This window comes from Pocillopora damicornis, chromosome 7, assembly GCF_964200805.1.
Source record: "Pocillopora damicornis chromosome 7, jaPocDami1.2, whole genome shotgun sequence".
Lineage (NCBI taxonomy): Eukaryota > Metazoa > Cnidaria > Anthozoa > Scleractinia > Pocilloporidae > Pocillopora > Pocillopora damicornis.
The window spans coordinates 20,830,131-20,846,726 of record NC_142676.1 but is presented as its reverse complement, the minus strand read 5'-3'; the positions used below and the strand labels follow the sequence as shown (position 1 = coordinate 20,846,726).

Here is a 16,596-nt window from a genome sequence, read left to right as displayed (position 1 = left end):
TCTATTAACGTCCCTTCAAATACTTGGAGGAGCGTTTTACTAGAGACAAAATGGAGAGGTGAACTTATTTTACGTCCTCAGGATAGGATAACGTGCATGTCTCGAGCGACAGTGAGAAGATTAAATGGTCGTGGTCGAAGATATTCCGGTAAAAGAGATTAATCTCTAAGAATTGCAACGATGTACATCAGTCTTACCCAGTATCCCCCCCCCCTTGAGTTCACCTTTCCTTGGTTTTTCCCCGTCCTTTTCTTTTTAATGTCTCTCTTTTGCGTTTTATTCTCTCTCTTTAAATTGTGTGGAAAACCTCCACACAGAACGTTTTATACTCTCTCTTTGACGTCCGTTGTAGAAAAGGACTCATTCCCTTTACAAATAAGTGTCACGTTACATTTACAAAACTTGCTAATCGACTTCTGGAAACTGCCAAACATAACGCGACTACTTCCGTGTTGATAAAATTGTCTTTCAAGGATAGACAATTTGATCAACGCAACACAGTTCAAACGAAACTAAAAAACGAATATTCTATAAAATTTTATCGTCGGATCGGATTCTGTTAGAATTAAAAGAAAAAGATGCTATGAACCAGACCTTGAGACATAATATCGCTACTCAAACTTAAATAGTAGCAAATTCCATTCTGATTGTGCAGTACTCTTTTACCAAGCGTTTTCCAATGAATAGGAACGAACACAAATTTGCCACTTTTTTAAATTTAGTTTTTATTTCGATTATAAAAAGATGGTATAACAAAACAGCATATTATGATGTAACAACATGTGGGTATCCTAAAAAGGTTTTGTGCAAAAGTTTTGTGTTTTTTGTACAAAAACAAAAACTGACGCGTCAGTTTCTGTTCAGAACTCGTTTTAGCATAAAAAAAGAAAAAAAAGTACAAAATTACATAATCACTTGTAATTCCCCTAGTTTTCATCTTTTTGTCCCAAACAGGTCTGGCCGGCAAAATTGAAGTTTCTAGCCTGACTGAAGTTAACATGGTTTTCTTCTTCTCTGATCACTTTATTGACCATTTCTAAAATCTTGACTCAATTTCAGATTCACGAAGACAAACTGCGTGGAATTTGAGTTGAAAATGTATGAAAGAAACAACTAATCTATACTTAAGATACACATGCTGCTTTTTGCTAATGGCAAGTTGCTACAGTTCGCCTGCTTATGTAGCAACGTGGATGTCGCCACGTTGGCTGCGCTTGTTGCGGCTGCGCAGTATCAGGAAAGCCGTGAGACAGATAACTGCTACGGCGAGAACACCGCTGATCGCTACTGTAATCACTGTACCGTTTGAGAGGGACTTGGACTCATTTTCTTCACCTGATCCTGCTGAGAAGAGGAATCAAATAATCGACATTAGAGCAATTTGCAATTAAATCTCGAAAGTCATTCAGGATTGTGTTAGTTTTGCTTCTGACTTTGCTCTGTGATTGCTTTAAAAGACTCGTGTCTTTCGGATTCAAAACTAGAACTAACTACAACAAGTCCACTTGCATTTTGTTCCCTTTTCCTCAATTTGCTCGTTTTTACTTTGACTCAGTTTGATCGGCTTGTAACATATATTTTCCTTCGCCTTGATTGGCCTTTGAGACAACAGTGGCTCTGGAATTTTAACACTAAATTGCAGAGTAACCTCTACTGAATAAAAACTTCCCGTTTGTTTTTTCTATCGTTCTTTTTCTTTTCAACAACCGAGCTTGAAAAGAAAAAGTTTTCACTTCGGAAGCTTTCGACATTGCTGCTCCTAACAGTTTTCATACCTTATTGTAGAGTAACCTCTGCTTAATAAAAACTTCCGGTTTGTTTTTTCTTTCGTTCTTTTTCTTTTCAACAACCGAGCTTGAAAAGAAAAAGTTTTCACCTGGGCTGCTTTCGACATTGCTGCTCCTAACAGTTTTCTGGACGCCCGTCGTATATAAACCCACGAAAAAAGAAAGACTTGCCGAATAGTCCTCGATAGCCCAGGTGGCAGAGCATAATTCAAGTAGGATTTGGGATCGACGTGACCTTGCCCCTTAAAAGGGATCTCAATTCATTCTACGTGTAGCTTTACAACCAATCAATTAACGATCACAAAAATGAATGCCTCTTACTTTCTTTCTCTTCCTCGTCGTTCTCCAAAATAAAAGGCCCGGTAGACACGTGATACACTTTCGTTTCATCCACTGTTGACCTCTTTTTCCTGGAACTAGGACACTGACTGCTGGAAGGGCACTCGCACGCTGAAGGGGTCTTGTTTGCCAGACAAACCCTCAGATTACAGTGGAAGTAAACTTTGTCACCTGCCTTAGCTCCATAGTACCTGAAGGCCTGAATGGAGAACTTTTCTTTGGTACTGTCACTTGTGCAAGAGTAGAACAAAGTTTCTGAGAGGTCATCACTGGTGGCTTTGTTGCCACAACTGTTTGGAAAAAGGAGATCAATACAAATCATTAACCTCTAGTGTCAAAATAATATCTAAATCTTGAACAACATCGCGCCATTTAAAGTCTTTTAGTAAAATCCGATCGACATGGCCGAGAGATTACATCGTTACTTTGCCAAATCGCATTTAGTAGCACCACCCCTTAAGCTGAATGACCTGCAGACAATGGCTTCATTTCATGGGTGGTAGAATAACGAATCCGTTTTGTAAAATTTAAAGATTTTGCCTTTGTTAGTGACAAACGACATCCATGATTAACAAAACAGAGAACGCCGGAAACTTTATCACCACCATCCGCTCCTATTTGTGATTCACAAGAATTTATGTAGTTAGCAGCTTGTCGTCTTCGTTTCGCCATGGGTTTTTGGGAACAAAGATGCTGCAGACGCTAAACATTTCTCCCTTAATGAATTTCTCTGAATTTTCCCAGCCCCCAGTAGCTTGGGGTATCTCCATATCTCTCAAGCATCGGTCAGTCAGTTGCTCGCTTTGAAGAGCGGAATATCTGAGATTTAGGAGGATTATTTTTCTCTAGCCACCACCTGAGACCACCTACCCTTCTTCTATCAGAGTAACTTGCCCTTCCGTTGAGGTCGGGTCTCTGTTCTTTGACGAATAACAGTGAACAGGAAAAAGGTCAAGATTGGGTGCAGAGCTTGAGGTCTCAACCGAAGCCTGGAAGTACAACACTGTTTTCATTGGAACTTTGTCGGGAACTCTTCCAGTGTAATTGGGATAGATGAACGCTTCAAGATTAAAGCTGAAAAACGCAGTGCCTAGGAGAGACAAGAAAACCACATTCATAATTCCCATATGTTCCCTTTAAAAAAAAAAGTCCAAGTTTTCACATTACCCTTTCAGAATCTTCTTTAATTGAAACAGAGTCAAACATGGCTTTCATTGGCGATTTCAAAGATAAGGCCGAAGAATCGTTTTATCATTTTTACTTACTTGAATCGTTGTGTTCCCGGTTCTTGATTGGTACAAAACTGGCAGTGGATACGTTTTCATTGACATACGAGCACCATACATAGTAAAGGTGTTCATAGCCACGAAGCTGCCCGGTGCTGGAGTTTTTCTTGGTTGGATTGATTTTCAAGACATATTTGATACTGCTGTTAGCCGGTTGTTCTGATGACCAAGCACAATCAGGCAGTTTCAGGGCACTGTAGGTTACTGTCCCGTTACCAAATACTGGCTTGCACTCATTCTTGCTCTTTAATTGCCATTCATCTACCGTCCACTCGTTAAGATCATCTACGTTAGTGATTTTGATATCGACCGTATGATTGTTGTTGCAGGTAACTTTACCTTTTGGTTCACCATACATATGACTTATGCCTGCGATAGAATACAGTAAAATATGCATGAAAATAGACAATGACAATGACACTGGCAATGGCAATAGCAATGGCAATGGCAATGGTAATGGCAATGACAATGGCAATGACAATGGCAATGGCAATGGCAATGGCAATGGCAATGGCAATGGCAATGGCAATGGCAATGGTAATGGCAATGACAATGACAAATGACAGTGGCAATGGCAATGGCAATGGCAATGGCAATGACAATGGCAATAATGGAAATGACAGTGACAATAGCAATGACGATGACAATGACAGTAGCAATGGCAATGGCAATGGCAATGGCATTGACAATGACAATGACAATGACAATGGCTATGACGATGACAATGACAGTAGCAATGGTAATGCCAATGGAAATTGCAAGAAAAAATGGCAATCACAATGGCAAGGAAAAGGACAAGGACTAAGGAAGTGAGCCACGACAGGATTTTTAAATGGCGCTGAGGATAGAATATATGATACACTTCTTTTCCAAAGAAGTGTATGCGACCCGTCAGAGAGGAATTGATGTTTTGTTGAACTGGGGTTAGGAACTGGTGAGGGTGAACTGAGTTGTAAAATGAACTGGAATTTCATCCGGCTTCGCTTCAATTAGTATGAAAAATCTTTCAAGTTTATTATGAATCTATTCTACCATCTGTAAATACGAAAAAAGACTTGAGCCTTACCAAGCTGGAAGACAATTGCAAAAACCGCCAAAAAAATTAGAGTCTTCATGCTTCACTGTGAATATGTCTGCTGATCTAGGTCTATATCTTGGATATCCACTCCTGTCAAAATCAACAACAGTTATAAACAAAAAAAGGTGAAGACACAAGTTGTTTACGCATAGCTGTTCGGGACGGAGGAGGCAGTGTAATATCATCTCTGTTCGTCTCCATAGAAGATCAACAACAGTTATAAACAAAGAAAGGTGAAGACACAAGTTGTTTACGCATAGCTGTTCGGGACGGAGGAGGCGGCGTAATATCATCTCTGTTCGTCTCTATAGAAGATCACTTCACCGCGTGCCAAGAACAGCCCTTTCTTTGAGTAAAATTTCAATGAGTAAAGAAAAAAGTCTAATTTACCTTATGGAGCAAAGAACAAAATGTGCCGAAGAATGAAGGTGGAGCACTCCCTGACTGGGAGTAACTTATGCTAGAATTCAATTTTCAGTTCTCTTTTTTCGTAGGAGAAAGAATCTGAACTTTCCATCGTCACATTGAACTTGCGGCGATGCTTACTATAAATCATTAAATTGCGCTCAGTTGTATCATTTAGACCACCGGAAATTTCTTTCAACTTTCCCTTAAAACTCTTTGCATATTTGCCTAAACTGATCAATGCGTGAACATCAGTAGAGAATTTACAATATACTGCACAAAATTCCTTCACAAAACACAGAAGGACAAACTCTTCTTCTACGGAGCCCTTTAGAATTCTCTACCCGGCCTAGGAGGACTGTTTAGTCCTTGTCGCGGATGTTCGAAGGGTGCACAGCTATACCCGCTTAGTTGGTATCAGGTGGAAAGCACAGTAGGTTGTGCTGACACCTGCCGGCTGGATAGCGATTTACCCGTTGGATAGCGTTATCCGCCCTTTAAAAGACTAGGCGTTCTAAGACCATTAGTGAAGTTCTCAAATTGAAATATTCAAATGAAAAGGTGGATTAAAAAGATCATGATCATTCCTTAGTAGATTGACTTAATGAACACACTTGGATGCGACAAATGAAATCTTGTAAGCAGTGTTTGTTTAAGGCTCTGTACATCCGCTGGTTATAATTACCTGTTCCATTATCACGTAATGATCACAGCGTAAAGCGACCGAGATCTCATTTGTCTTTTGAAAAGAATCCTCAGGTCCTTTGGCGGTAAAAACCACATATAATTAAGCATTTTACTCAAGGTGAAAAACTTCGTTAAACAGACTATCCCTATTCTGCCATTACGTTTCATTGATTTGGTAACGCATTTTGTTGGTGGTTCTGCTTTGCTAAGGTTTGCCGGGCTTATCCCAATTCCACCTGCGAAATTCGTGGAGAAATGTTTGCAAATACGGAGACACAATATTATAAAAAATAGAGATGAGGCATGCAGTTGGTAAAAGTATTGCAAGTTTTTGAGGGTTACTCCTTATGTGGTACTTTTTAGCATTTAATTTTTTTTTTTAACTTCTGGGCCGTGGGCGTAACTGTAAAGGATTGAGAAAAATGGGGGCTACCGAAACAAGCGAAACCAAAGTGGGCCATAGCATTGAAGAAGGAGACACTCCTTTCCGCTCTGATCATTTTTAACTCCAACTAGCTGACGTAATATCTTGTTTTCCACTGTTAAATCGATTTTCACAGGAATCTTAAAAACTTAACAAATGAAGATTCTAAGCATACCGCATCGCTACAACAAAAGAATTAGTTATTAACATCGGCTTAAGATCGACTCGCGTACTTTACCTACTCAAATAATGTTACACTTGTTCTCTGTGGTTAAATACCAGCTTAAAGATGTAATTATCACATGAAAGTGTCGGTGCGAAATGGAATCTACCCGACTTCATTCTGTTTGATATCAAGGCTAACAGTAATTGGAAATTCTCTGTCGCCCTAATGCTTTCGAAATTTACTATTTTTTTTGTAATCGCCCCAAGGTTCCGTCAGTCAGGAAGCTTTTTGACTTTGATACAATCCTATTCCCTTTAGAAAGGAAAAACTTACTTCCTCAAGCTGTTACTGAAATCGCCTCGTGAGTAAGTACGTTTTTACTGTCAATTCGTTCACATCGCTTTCGAAAGTGCAGTGATGCCAAAATCAAACAAACGCCCACCTTTTAACACCCGTGTATCTTGTGGTTCACCCCTCAAACTCTATGTTTTTTTTTCTATTTAAAGAACTCACGAGAAATGTCATTAAACCCGAGTCACACCCCCGTGTGACTTATCATTAAAAGATCAAAGATCCGCTGTACTGTCAATTCGTTCACATCGCTTTCGAAAGTGCAGTGATGCCAAAATCAAACAAACGCTCACCTTTTAACACCCGTGTATCTTATGGTTCACCCCTCAAACTCTATGTTTTTTTTTCTATTTAAAGAACTCACGAGAAATGTCATTAAACCCGAGTCACACCCCCGTGTGACTTATCATTAAAAGATCAAAGGTCCGCTGTATTAGAGAGTGCTTTCCCACTATCGTTTGGAAATAAAATTTTCTTTCATTGGGCTCGAAATTTCATCATCATTTTCTAGCGAATTTGATTAAGACTGACGAGGTCGATTGTGGGGACCACTCGAAACTAGTCGCCATAGGTGAAGCACACATGTATAACAACCGCGCTTTGTACCATCATTAGGTTATCAGAAGCCGTTTTAGATTACGTCGTCTCTTTCAGTACGCGTATGAAACAATCTCTTACTTTTTCAAACGTTTGAATTGATACTCTCTGCCGGCGGTTTATGAAACTATTTGCTTACTCTACAATTCTTCTTTGAAAACGAGATATAAATTTTTTTGCACAATCACTAAGAATTCAATTTAAAATAGGGCTGTAAAATGATTGTACTCACGTTTTTTGTTCCTCCTGCTTTGCCTGAATTTTTTCAAGCTTGCTTCGCACTATAGAAGTGTTCGAACCTTTCTCGTTGCGAAATGGAATTTTTACTGTGAAGTAATTTCCTTATAGACTTTGTGCTCTGATCGACGGTGTCTAATCCAACAAGTGACGTCTTTTGTCTGATTTTGTTTACATTTTATGTTTATTGGAATCGATCAGTTTCCTAATCAAACTAAAGTAAACAAAATTGTTCGCATTATTGTTAGAAGTCGTTGAGATATTCACTCGAGCGTTGCTCAACTTGACCACTGCACCATGTTTTCCTTCAAAGGACATGTCCTTAGCTGTTTGAAATGGCATTCGATCAATTGCAACATCCATTACATTAACTATTGCATGTCTCGTTCGTTTTGTTTATGTAAGCTGAAGTGTTTTTCGTGGGCGCGAATTACTTTAATGCACACAATAAGGGGGGCGAACATCAATGCCTTATTTGTTTACGCTGGATGAGGCAGCAACTACATGCATGCTTTATTTTTATTGGCGGAGAGCCTGTCAGTTAAATCCGTACAGTAAGGGCAGGAAATTGAAACTGATTGAAAAATTCGAAACTAAGAACAAAAAATTGATATGAAAGATGATAAACGAGGTTAGTGTTCTAATCCATGTGGCAACAAAGCGGTGAATCTACTTGGAGAGCAACGGCGCTTCGACGATACTTTAGTTGCTACAATAGAAAATGCATCCAAGCGAAACTATGACAAGGAAAATATTTATTGTTTGGGCCGAAGGCACCTAGCAACTTTAATTCAAGATTCTTGCGCAACCAATTCTTGGAAAAGCTGGTGAAAGAATGAACTCTGACGCTCAAACAAACTTCTTAGGTAAGCGACTACTCGAAATTGTCGTCCCTCAAAACGTTTTTTCACGTACGGTTATTACCGCAGCTGGCAACTATTTTAGCGCACAAAGTCGAAAAAAAAATGTTACAGTTGTTGTTTATCAATTTTTTTCGTAATGTGGAACTAAGGTGCATATCTCGCGATTAGAAAGGTTGAAAGAGACACCCACTGTCCGCTTGACAAAAATTCAGTTGAGGTTAAGTTCTCTCGAAGGATCTGGGGTAAATTTTTTCATGTAAACGTATTTTGAGTGAAATTTCCGCATTCCAGTGCTCATATGGCGAGCATCATCACGTCTCTCCCTCGTCCAACTCGTTTTAACACTTGACCTAGATCTTTCATTTTCATACCGTGCGCAGACTACCGCGACAACAAGCGTACATGTGCACACTGTATTTCACCTCCCGTAAGGTGAAAGCTTTTGATCCGGTCAAACGCACAATAAAAACTTGACTGAAACAAGAAACCAGTCTCCTATCTCCTGAGAAAAGCCATTTGCTGAAGGTAACAGCAGATAAATAGAAATTTACTCCAACGAGGCGCTGTTTTGTCTCCAATATGCCTCGTGTCTTGCGTTGTCAAAACAGTGTTTAAAAGTTCCTATCGCGTCTCACTTTCCTCCAACGTGTACAATATCCAGTTCGGTGTTCATCAGAGTTATAACACAAATTCACCTACAAAAGAAAGGAATGCAGTAAATCAGACCTATGTTAGTTTTAACTTAATTCGCTGATGCACTCTTTATGAGCAATTTTCGCCCCAATTCAACTGACATCGGTGTCATGAGTTTGGTTTTTGCCCAAATTAAGACTCTTGCCTAATAATTGAACGTTTTCTAAAACTATAACTGATTGTAAGTGTGTAATGTATTCAGATAAAATGTTCTTGTTTTAAATTCCGGATTTAAAATCTCCAAAGACGCAACTCCGTGATGAAACCGGAACTAAAAGGACCCTGGCAATCACAACATCCCGGATAGATAAAAAATCTGAAATATGTGCTCTTTCACAATTTTAAGGGATTAGCCGAGAAACCCTGGGAAAGAAGTTGTATATGTTGTGTTCTTGGGAAAGACACCTCGATGATTATCACTCACTGGGAGACGCGGTAGGGATGGCCGGGTTGTAAGGGCGGGGGACTGTGGACTAGTAAGGTCTGGGCTTGACAGCTGGTCGAGTCATAATTTTTCGTGCCCGGAGAAGGTGTTTTCCTCTCACAGTGCCACCTTCAGCCGAAAAAACCATTCGTTGTATTCATTGTGTGATTAATGTCTCCACAGCCGTTAGGCTGGATCCACTGACAACGGAGACGGGGTCGGAATTATAGACGAAGTCGTTAGAGCGCTTCTGACCTAATCTCGTTCCAAGATCCTATCATGTGATTGTAATTGAACTTAGACCTTTCAATCGCTTCGCCGTGGAAGATCTCGGTACTAGTGAGCTACCTCCGACCCGGTGAAAATAGAAAGCGGACTCAAAAGCTCGACGGAATCTGAGTCGGAAAAATCAGAACGGTTCAATTTTTTCCGATTCTGATTATGACACCAAAGCTTATGATCTAGCAGAAACTAGAACTATAGTTCTCAAGCTATCCGATAGCTTATAACTCAAACAATTTAGATGTAATAGGTTGCAAGCGATGGATCGGAGTAACAAACATCACTATTCTGCTTCCGCGGATCGCATCACTCAGCGCTTCTAATAACGAATCCAACTCCGACATTAATGAGAAGAAACCTGTAAGGCAATCCTAATTAAGAGTTCGCGGACAGTATCATTAACGCGGGTGTGTTTCCCCTTCCTCTGCCCCATGCCCTCGCGCGGCTCTAAAGCCGTTCACGCTTTCGAGCTGAGAGATTCTAGCCTTACCATGCGGCTACTAACTCAAACTAATCAAATCATCATTCAAAAGACAGTCTCACAGATGCACGATGACTGAGATCCTCTCAACCGGTTCACATTGTACTAACCGACAATCACTCGTCAAAAATTGGCCGGGTCGCCATGAGATTGAACAGGAATTTTTCCAACAAAAAGGTCTTACGATGAAAATTTTATTTAATATTTTTATATTTTATTTTTGTAATAAATTGCTTTGTAATGTAATCGAAATAAGCTTTCAAGGGAGAGACAATGTAAATATTAGGAAAAGCTTATGTAGTAATATTCTCCAAAGTTGACAAAAGTTTGAATAGGTGAAGAGCGTGATGGCCAGTAAAGAAATAAATTGGGAGCCTAAAAGAACTCTGCCAACGATTTCGTTTTTTTTAATACCCTACGATATCGGGATTCTGCTGGCTTTTCAACGCAACAGAAATTCATGTCGTTCCTCTTCTAGAACTGGCTTGAGTTGTTGAGATATAATGAGAATCCCGTAAGTTAATTGCGGGCAATCCTCTCCGTACATTTTTTGTCAATACGAGTATGGAACTCACCAGGATGCCAGAAGAGTGTGCGCCGCTTGACAATATCTTAGTACCAATTTTTTGCTTTTTTACAAGCATCACCGCGACCATATCTTCAGAATTACCATTGCCAGGCAAGGGACGTCATCATATCTTATTGTTCCAGGAGTTGTCTCCACAAATCTCTTCATTTCCTTTGATCTTAGAAATTACCTCTCAATTTTTTTAACTGCCACAGATAGATGTTTCAATTTTGGACGCAGTGCATTCCATTTTTTCAAAGTAAACGATGTTTAACTCTCTGTCCCCAAGTAACGCTTTATCCATAACTGAATCATAGTGACAGCGTTCCCGTCCACAAACAGGAAAAATATCGCTTCCTCGGCGAGTGCCCACAAAATATATCTGTAGAGAGAAAATTATTGGTCTAACCGAAAGTTCGATTTCTCTCGATGTGGTGCAAACATATCCCTCTTTTGTTGTGTTTAAAGCAAACACTTATGCGAGCGTTAGTTTTAGAAAGACGTTCATTTGCTAAACTAGATTAGCGCAAATGGAGCGGAAGAGGAAACGACTTCATCAGCTTATATTCTACGCGTAAAGTTTCTCGCCGTTTTCTGGCACCACCTCAAGTTCCTAGGTGTTATCTTCCTTGGTCACAGTTGATTTAAAAGGGAATTTATCCATCTGTTTTCCTCATATCCGAGTTCTGTGTGAAACTGATAGCTTTCTTCACGCATATCAAGCTGGGCTCGAAAACAAGTAAAAAAAATGCGCCTTTCTAAATTAAATTATTGCAAATTATTCTCCTTAAGAGGACGAGAAATATTTACCCACCCATGCAAAGCACGACTGGGTAGCCTGCAGTTCATCTGGGGATTTCTGGTAGAGACTGGCCCAATCTTCTTTTTCTTTCGCTTTTTTAAGTTAAGGATGACTTTCTAGATGGTAAGGTCGTCCTTGTATTACCTTAGCTCTAGGGACTGGAGCACAAATTCTTGTCATAAATTCGGTCCCGTTGTCAATTTGTCAGTATTTAGTTGGACCGCCCTCGTAGTGTTAAAAATTAAGCAACACTGAATCAATTTTGTTGGCTCACTTGGCTTTGGGTCGGAAACTATCAACAACACTTCGAAAAGTAGTCACTGATGACACTAAATAAAGTGATAGTGGCTCTCGTCTTTGGTCATACGATGAATAGTGCAGAGGATTTCGAGCGATTTTTGTTTGGATACAAAAACAAAAGCTTGGTTTGGAACAAGAATAATTTCAGCATTAGTGTATTCCAAGTAACATAGAACCCTTTCTTCAGAGTCTTTGTTTGCCCTAAATCTGGGCTTATTAGAGATGCTCTTGCAAAATAGTTGGTTTCGGTGTTTGAAGAAAAACTGGCACCACACTTTCCAGTCATTAGAACTAACTGCTGATCTCACACTCTATTCAGCACGCACAGAAAACGTACGCTATTCGGCACGCTCAGGAAACGCATATGCTGGGTAAGATTGCCTCAAGTCTCGCGCTCTTTTCGGCACCCTCAGATAAAACTCATATGCTAGGTACAGTGACTTCAAGTCTGGCACTCTACTTAGCACGCTCAGAAAAACGCATATGTCAAGTACGATTGTCAAAAAACTTACACTCTATTCAACACGCACAGAAAACACACAGGTCAAGTAAGACTGACTTCAGTTCTCATACTCTATTCAGCACGCACAGAAAACGCACATATTAAGTACGATTTCCTCAAGTCTCGCCCTCTATTCAGTACGCACAGAAAACTTACATGTTAAGTACAATTGCCTCAAGTCTAACTCTGGATTCACGGCACGCACAGAAAACGCACATGTCGAGTTAGGTTGACCTGACGTCTCGCACTCCATTCGGCACGTGCAGAAACGCATACGTCAAGTATGATTGCCTTCAAGTTTTGTGTTCTATTTGGCGCCCATAGAAAAGGCACATGTCTAGTAAGATTGTCTCGCAATCTGTTCGGCTATCACAGAAAACTCACATGTCAAGTAGGAATGATTTGTCTCACTCTATTCGGCGCGCTCAGAAAACGCACATGTTAAAGTTAGATTGACCACAAGTCTACTCGTGCTCTACTCGGCACGCATAGAAACGCACATGTCAAGTGTAAGATTGCCTCAAGTTTCGCGCTCTATTTGGTGTGCATAGAAAACGAACAAAAGGGCACACACAGAAAGTGCGCATGCTAAGTAAGATTGGCCTCCAGTCTCGCACCCTGTTCGAACTTGATTCAGACGATTTGTGGATTTTCTTTCCTATTCAAAACTCTCTCTTCCTGAGAAGAATGAATTTCAGTTTCGCAATGGATTGTACACGGGGATATCTGTTACTGTAACAGTACTGTTACTAGTGTTGTTCGTCTGCTTGCCTGACAACTGCGAATTATGAAGCATGCCTTGCTGACATGACGTTACAAGTTTTGAAGTTCAAATGGTTGAGCTCGTACGAACGTTTCTCACTTTGTTTGAGAGAGAAGTTTTGATATCTTTATATTGCTACGTAGCGAGGAATTTTGCAACTTAAGGAACAAGTTACGAGAGGTTCTGTCAGGTAATTGAAAATGTATGTAGATATTTTGATTAACAGCAATCGCAGATCGTTTTTACAAAAGAGCGGGGTTTTCGTAACTCACACTAATACTACCACCGCTGTGCGGTTAGATCGCGGTAGTCTTAAAGTTCTGCCGCTACTGAGATAATTCATGAATATCAGAAAATATTATTTAGCCGAAACCGACTACATTTTGGAAATGAGAGTAGAGAATTACAGCCAACTAAAGAGATGAACGATGTCTTAGGAAGTGAAAGGGGAAAAAAATTGCCAAATGTAATTTAGCCAAGCGGATCTCTTCTCAATCAATTTACGCAGTCACTGGGTACTTTGATAGCCCTGCCGCAGTCAATATTTTGGTGAAAAGTCACACTTGATGATTGCTGAAAATTGAAACCAAAAGCTAACGCAGTTCGATGATGCTGTAGATTGCATGACAAATGTTGAGTAAACGCATGGTTCTGATTTGCATAATCAGTCAAAATTTATGCGTTGTGCTCGATTCGGCATTGATGTCAAATCGGAGCAAAGGACAAACTTGTCATACCTGAAATAGAAGTGAACGCTACTGAAATGGTAGCGATTCGATCAATCAAGGGCTTCCTGTTTGTTCTAATACTTGCTGTTACTTCTATGATCTTCACACCGCTTTTTTTGGGTCCTACACTGATACTATTGTGGCTCAAACCAAGATGGTTTCGTTTCATCAACGACAGTTTAGTCACCGTTTGGCTCGGTTTGCCTGTGGTAAGCCTCTATGACATCTCTTTACGTTACTGTTGTAGAATTCAAACGTGTCATTTCATAGAAACGGTTTGATTTCCCAGTTTTGTGTGGTTTTGGTGTTTTAATATGCATAGAAACTGAAAGATCGAGTGGGATGCAGGAATTAACTAGATAACGGCGTAATACGTGACTAACTATCTGCGTCGATATATAAACATACTTTAAGATTTTAGGCCGTTAACTAACAGCGTAAAATCTCTCAGTATGTATTTATACCGACTGGGAGAGTTTATGCCGTTAGTTAACGGCGTAAAATCTTACAGTGTGTTTATATTCCCAGTGGGTTGCGAAGCTCGGCGGAAATCATGTCGTCACGATATATTTGTCTCACGATCAATCTTAGTACAGACAAAGGGCTTGAATACATGAGCCGGGCAAGCCCAGTTAGCCGAGCTGGCTCGGTTTTTATCGTGATCATGACACTGTTGCTGAACGCAACGAAAGTCCGGCATCTTCGTTATTATATGACAATCGAGCTAGCCCGGGCCAGCCCGAGCTAGCCCGAGCCAGCCCGGCCTACCGGGATGCTAGTATCAACCTTACATTAATATTCAAGCCCAAACAACATTCACTCCAGTCGCAAAATTCGTTGTCTCGTTTAAAATCACGCTAGAGTAATACGTGCCAAATTTGGGAGTGACACAGGCCTGGAGTGACTATTCTTCGAGCTTAAGGTCGCACAGTCGCGGGTAAAATATTTTTAAAGTTTTAACTTTATAAATTTCTTTTTTTTTGTTGATTTTTTTTATGTATCTCGATGGATGTCACATTGAATTACCAAGGTAATGCTGGGTAAGTTGTTTGTCTTTCATATTTGTTTTTAACTTTAACTTTGGATGTCTGACAACTCTGCACATCGAATTCCCGCTTGTAATATGGAAGCTGAAATACTGGAAATAAGGTGATCTCTTTTGTGTCACGATGTAGACACTTCCAGTGTGCGAAGTAAGCACATGATGCTGCATCTCATTGTATACAACACGGTGAATCGATACAACCTTAACCCTTTAACTCCTAAGATCTGATTGTTAATTCTCCCCTCTAGCTGCTAAACATTTCCTTGTAAATAAGTTACAAGAATTTGGTGCTAGATCAAGATAACAACTTCTACCTGATAAGTTTGAATATTCTCATGACCTGTTTGCTGGATGGTGTTTAGATATTGTGGGGAGAAGTTACATGTTAATCACTTCTGGGAGTTAAGGGGTTAATTAAGATATCGTGGGAGACGAGGTGACCCAATGGCTATTGCGGTGCGAGTGGTCTGGGTTCTACACCTGGCCAGGGGATTGTGTTGTGCTCTTAGACAAAATTCATTACTTTCACAATGTCTCTCTCCACCCAGGAGTATGAAAGGGGACTGGGGAATTTCCAGAGAAGCCTAGTGAAATGCTGGGGGGTAATTATGACCTTGAGATGCACCAGAATCCTATCCAGGGGGGAGTTAGAACCACACTGTGACCTGTGGAGAACGTTGTGTGACTGTGTGACTTGCACGTAACAGCTTTTAAGAATTTGTGACTTTTATTCTCGTTTCCTTACTAAGTTATAAATTATACTGATTTCTCGCCGGAATTTCGAATCATGTGATTCAAAAAGTCGTTGTCCGGACGCGATTTTAGTGGGCATCGCTGTGACATGGTTAGGGGGTTTTTACGCAACAATAAATCCCTTGTTGATTCAACTTGCGAATCTACAGTGTCTTTGGGAAACCGGGCCAAATATTCCTCCACACTCCTAGTCGCTTTATGCAATGGAAACCGGGATAATCTCCGCCTGGATGGGCCACTTGGCTCGAGCACAGACTTTACCCACAAACAATATCAGCTGAAACATTGTCACATTGTCTACTTTCTCAACATACAGAGTATATGTTAGACGTGAAAATTATTTTGACTGGTGAAAAACCAGCGAGGTACGAGAATTCCATAATCATCATGAACCACAGATGCCGTTTGGATTGGATGTTCTTTTGGTGCGTGATGGCGCGATCTGGCGAGTTAGCGCTGAGAAATGAGAAGATCATGATGAAAAGAGAATTGAAATATATTCCTGGCCCAGGCGAGTAAATAAATGTCGTGATTATTAGAACTCTTATAAGCCTTTGCCAGTAACTCGTTCCAATTTGTTTTTCTTTTGCAAGAGAGATGCACGCAGGTAAATATAGGAAGAGGGAGAAAGAGAAGTACACTGAGTATTAAAGGGGCTATGTAACATTGTGAGTTTGACTCTTATCGCTGTCAAATCGCTATTGTTCTCCGTAGTAAACGACAAGAAGCAGCGCGCGCGGCTGTTAGAGCCAAATGTTTGGTCACGTACCGTCGTGTAGGATGATTTTTGCTCCAATCGTTTCCTGTGAGTTTCAAAGATACATTTCAAGGCTTCTCTAGTTGAAAACAAAGTCTGCATTATTAGCAAATCAACAGAACACAAACATAATACCTTTATTCGTAGTTATTCTGAAAAGAAATACAACAGTCCAGTACATCACGATCACCGGAAACCAATAGATGTGCTCAATGCGAGTTACATCCTGGACCTTTTGGTGGTCGCATCATTCCAGGTTTGAACAGATGGTATGAAAC

At 40.3% G+C, this 16,596-nt stretch overlaps 2 protein-coding genes across 6 annotated transcripts in view; one reads left to right on the top strand and one right to left on the bottom strand.

Moving 5' to 3' along the window:
* Positions 1 to 288: 288 nt before the first annotated feature.
* Positions 289 to 7,693, bottom strand: LOC113677587 (uncharacterized). Of its 3 annotated transcripts, none has more exons than XM_089211234.1 (6): positions 7,353 to 7,693; positions 4,479 to 4,580; positions 3,392 to 3,781; positions 2,997 to 3,216; positions 2,109 to 2,416; positions 289 to 1,341 (listed from the first exon to the last, which is right to left on the bottom strand). In XM_089211234.1, exons 2-6 carry the CDS (start codon positions 4,525 to 4,527, stop codon positions 1,178 to 1,180), a joined length of 1,131 nt encoding a protein of 376 aa, XP_089067360.1. In that variant the 5' UTR covers positions 4,528 to 4,580; positions 7,353 to 7,693; the 3' UTR covers positions 289 to 1,177. The 3 variants fall into 3 exon arrangements, with proteins under 3 accessions (XP_089067360.1, XP_089067358.1, XP_089067359.1); XM_089211232.1 differs by having other exon boundaries at positions 289 to 1,344; positions 7,353 to 7,654; XM_089211233.1 differs by lacking the exon at positions 7,353 to 7,693 and adding an exon at positions 6,506 to 6,604 and having other exon boundaries at positions 289 to 1,344.
* Positions 7,694 to 13,701: 6,008 nt separating this feature from the next.
* LOC113677566 (lysocardiolipin acyltransferase 1) overlaps positions 13,702 to 16,596 on the top strand; it is a 4,808-nt gene continuing 1,913 nt past the window's right edge. Inside the window, exons 1-3 of one of the 3 annotated variants that reach the window (XM_089211237.1) lie at positions 13,906 to 13,972; positions 14,750 to 14,803; positions 15,878 to 16,072. In XM_089211237.1, the coding sequence (XP_089067363.1) occupies positions 14,797 to 14,803; positions 15,878 to 16,072 (202 nt within the window). In that variant the 5' untranslated portion in view covers positions 13,906 to 13,972; positions 14,750 to 14,796. Of the gene's footprint in view, positions 14,804 to 15,877; positions 16,073 to 16,596 lie in introns of all 3 variants that reach the window. The other 2 variants (XM_089211235.1, XM_089211236.1) reach the window with 2 other exon arrangements.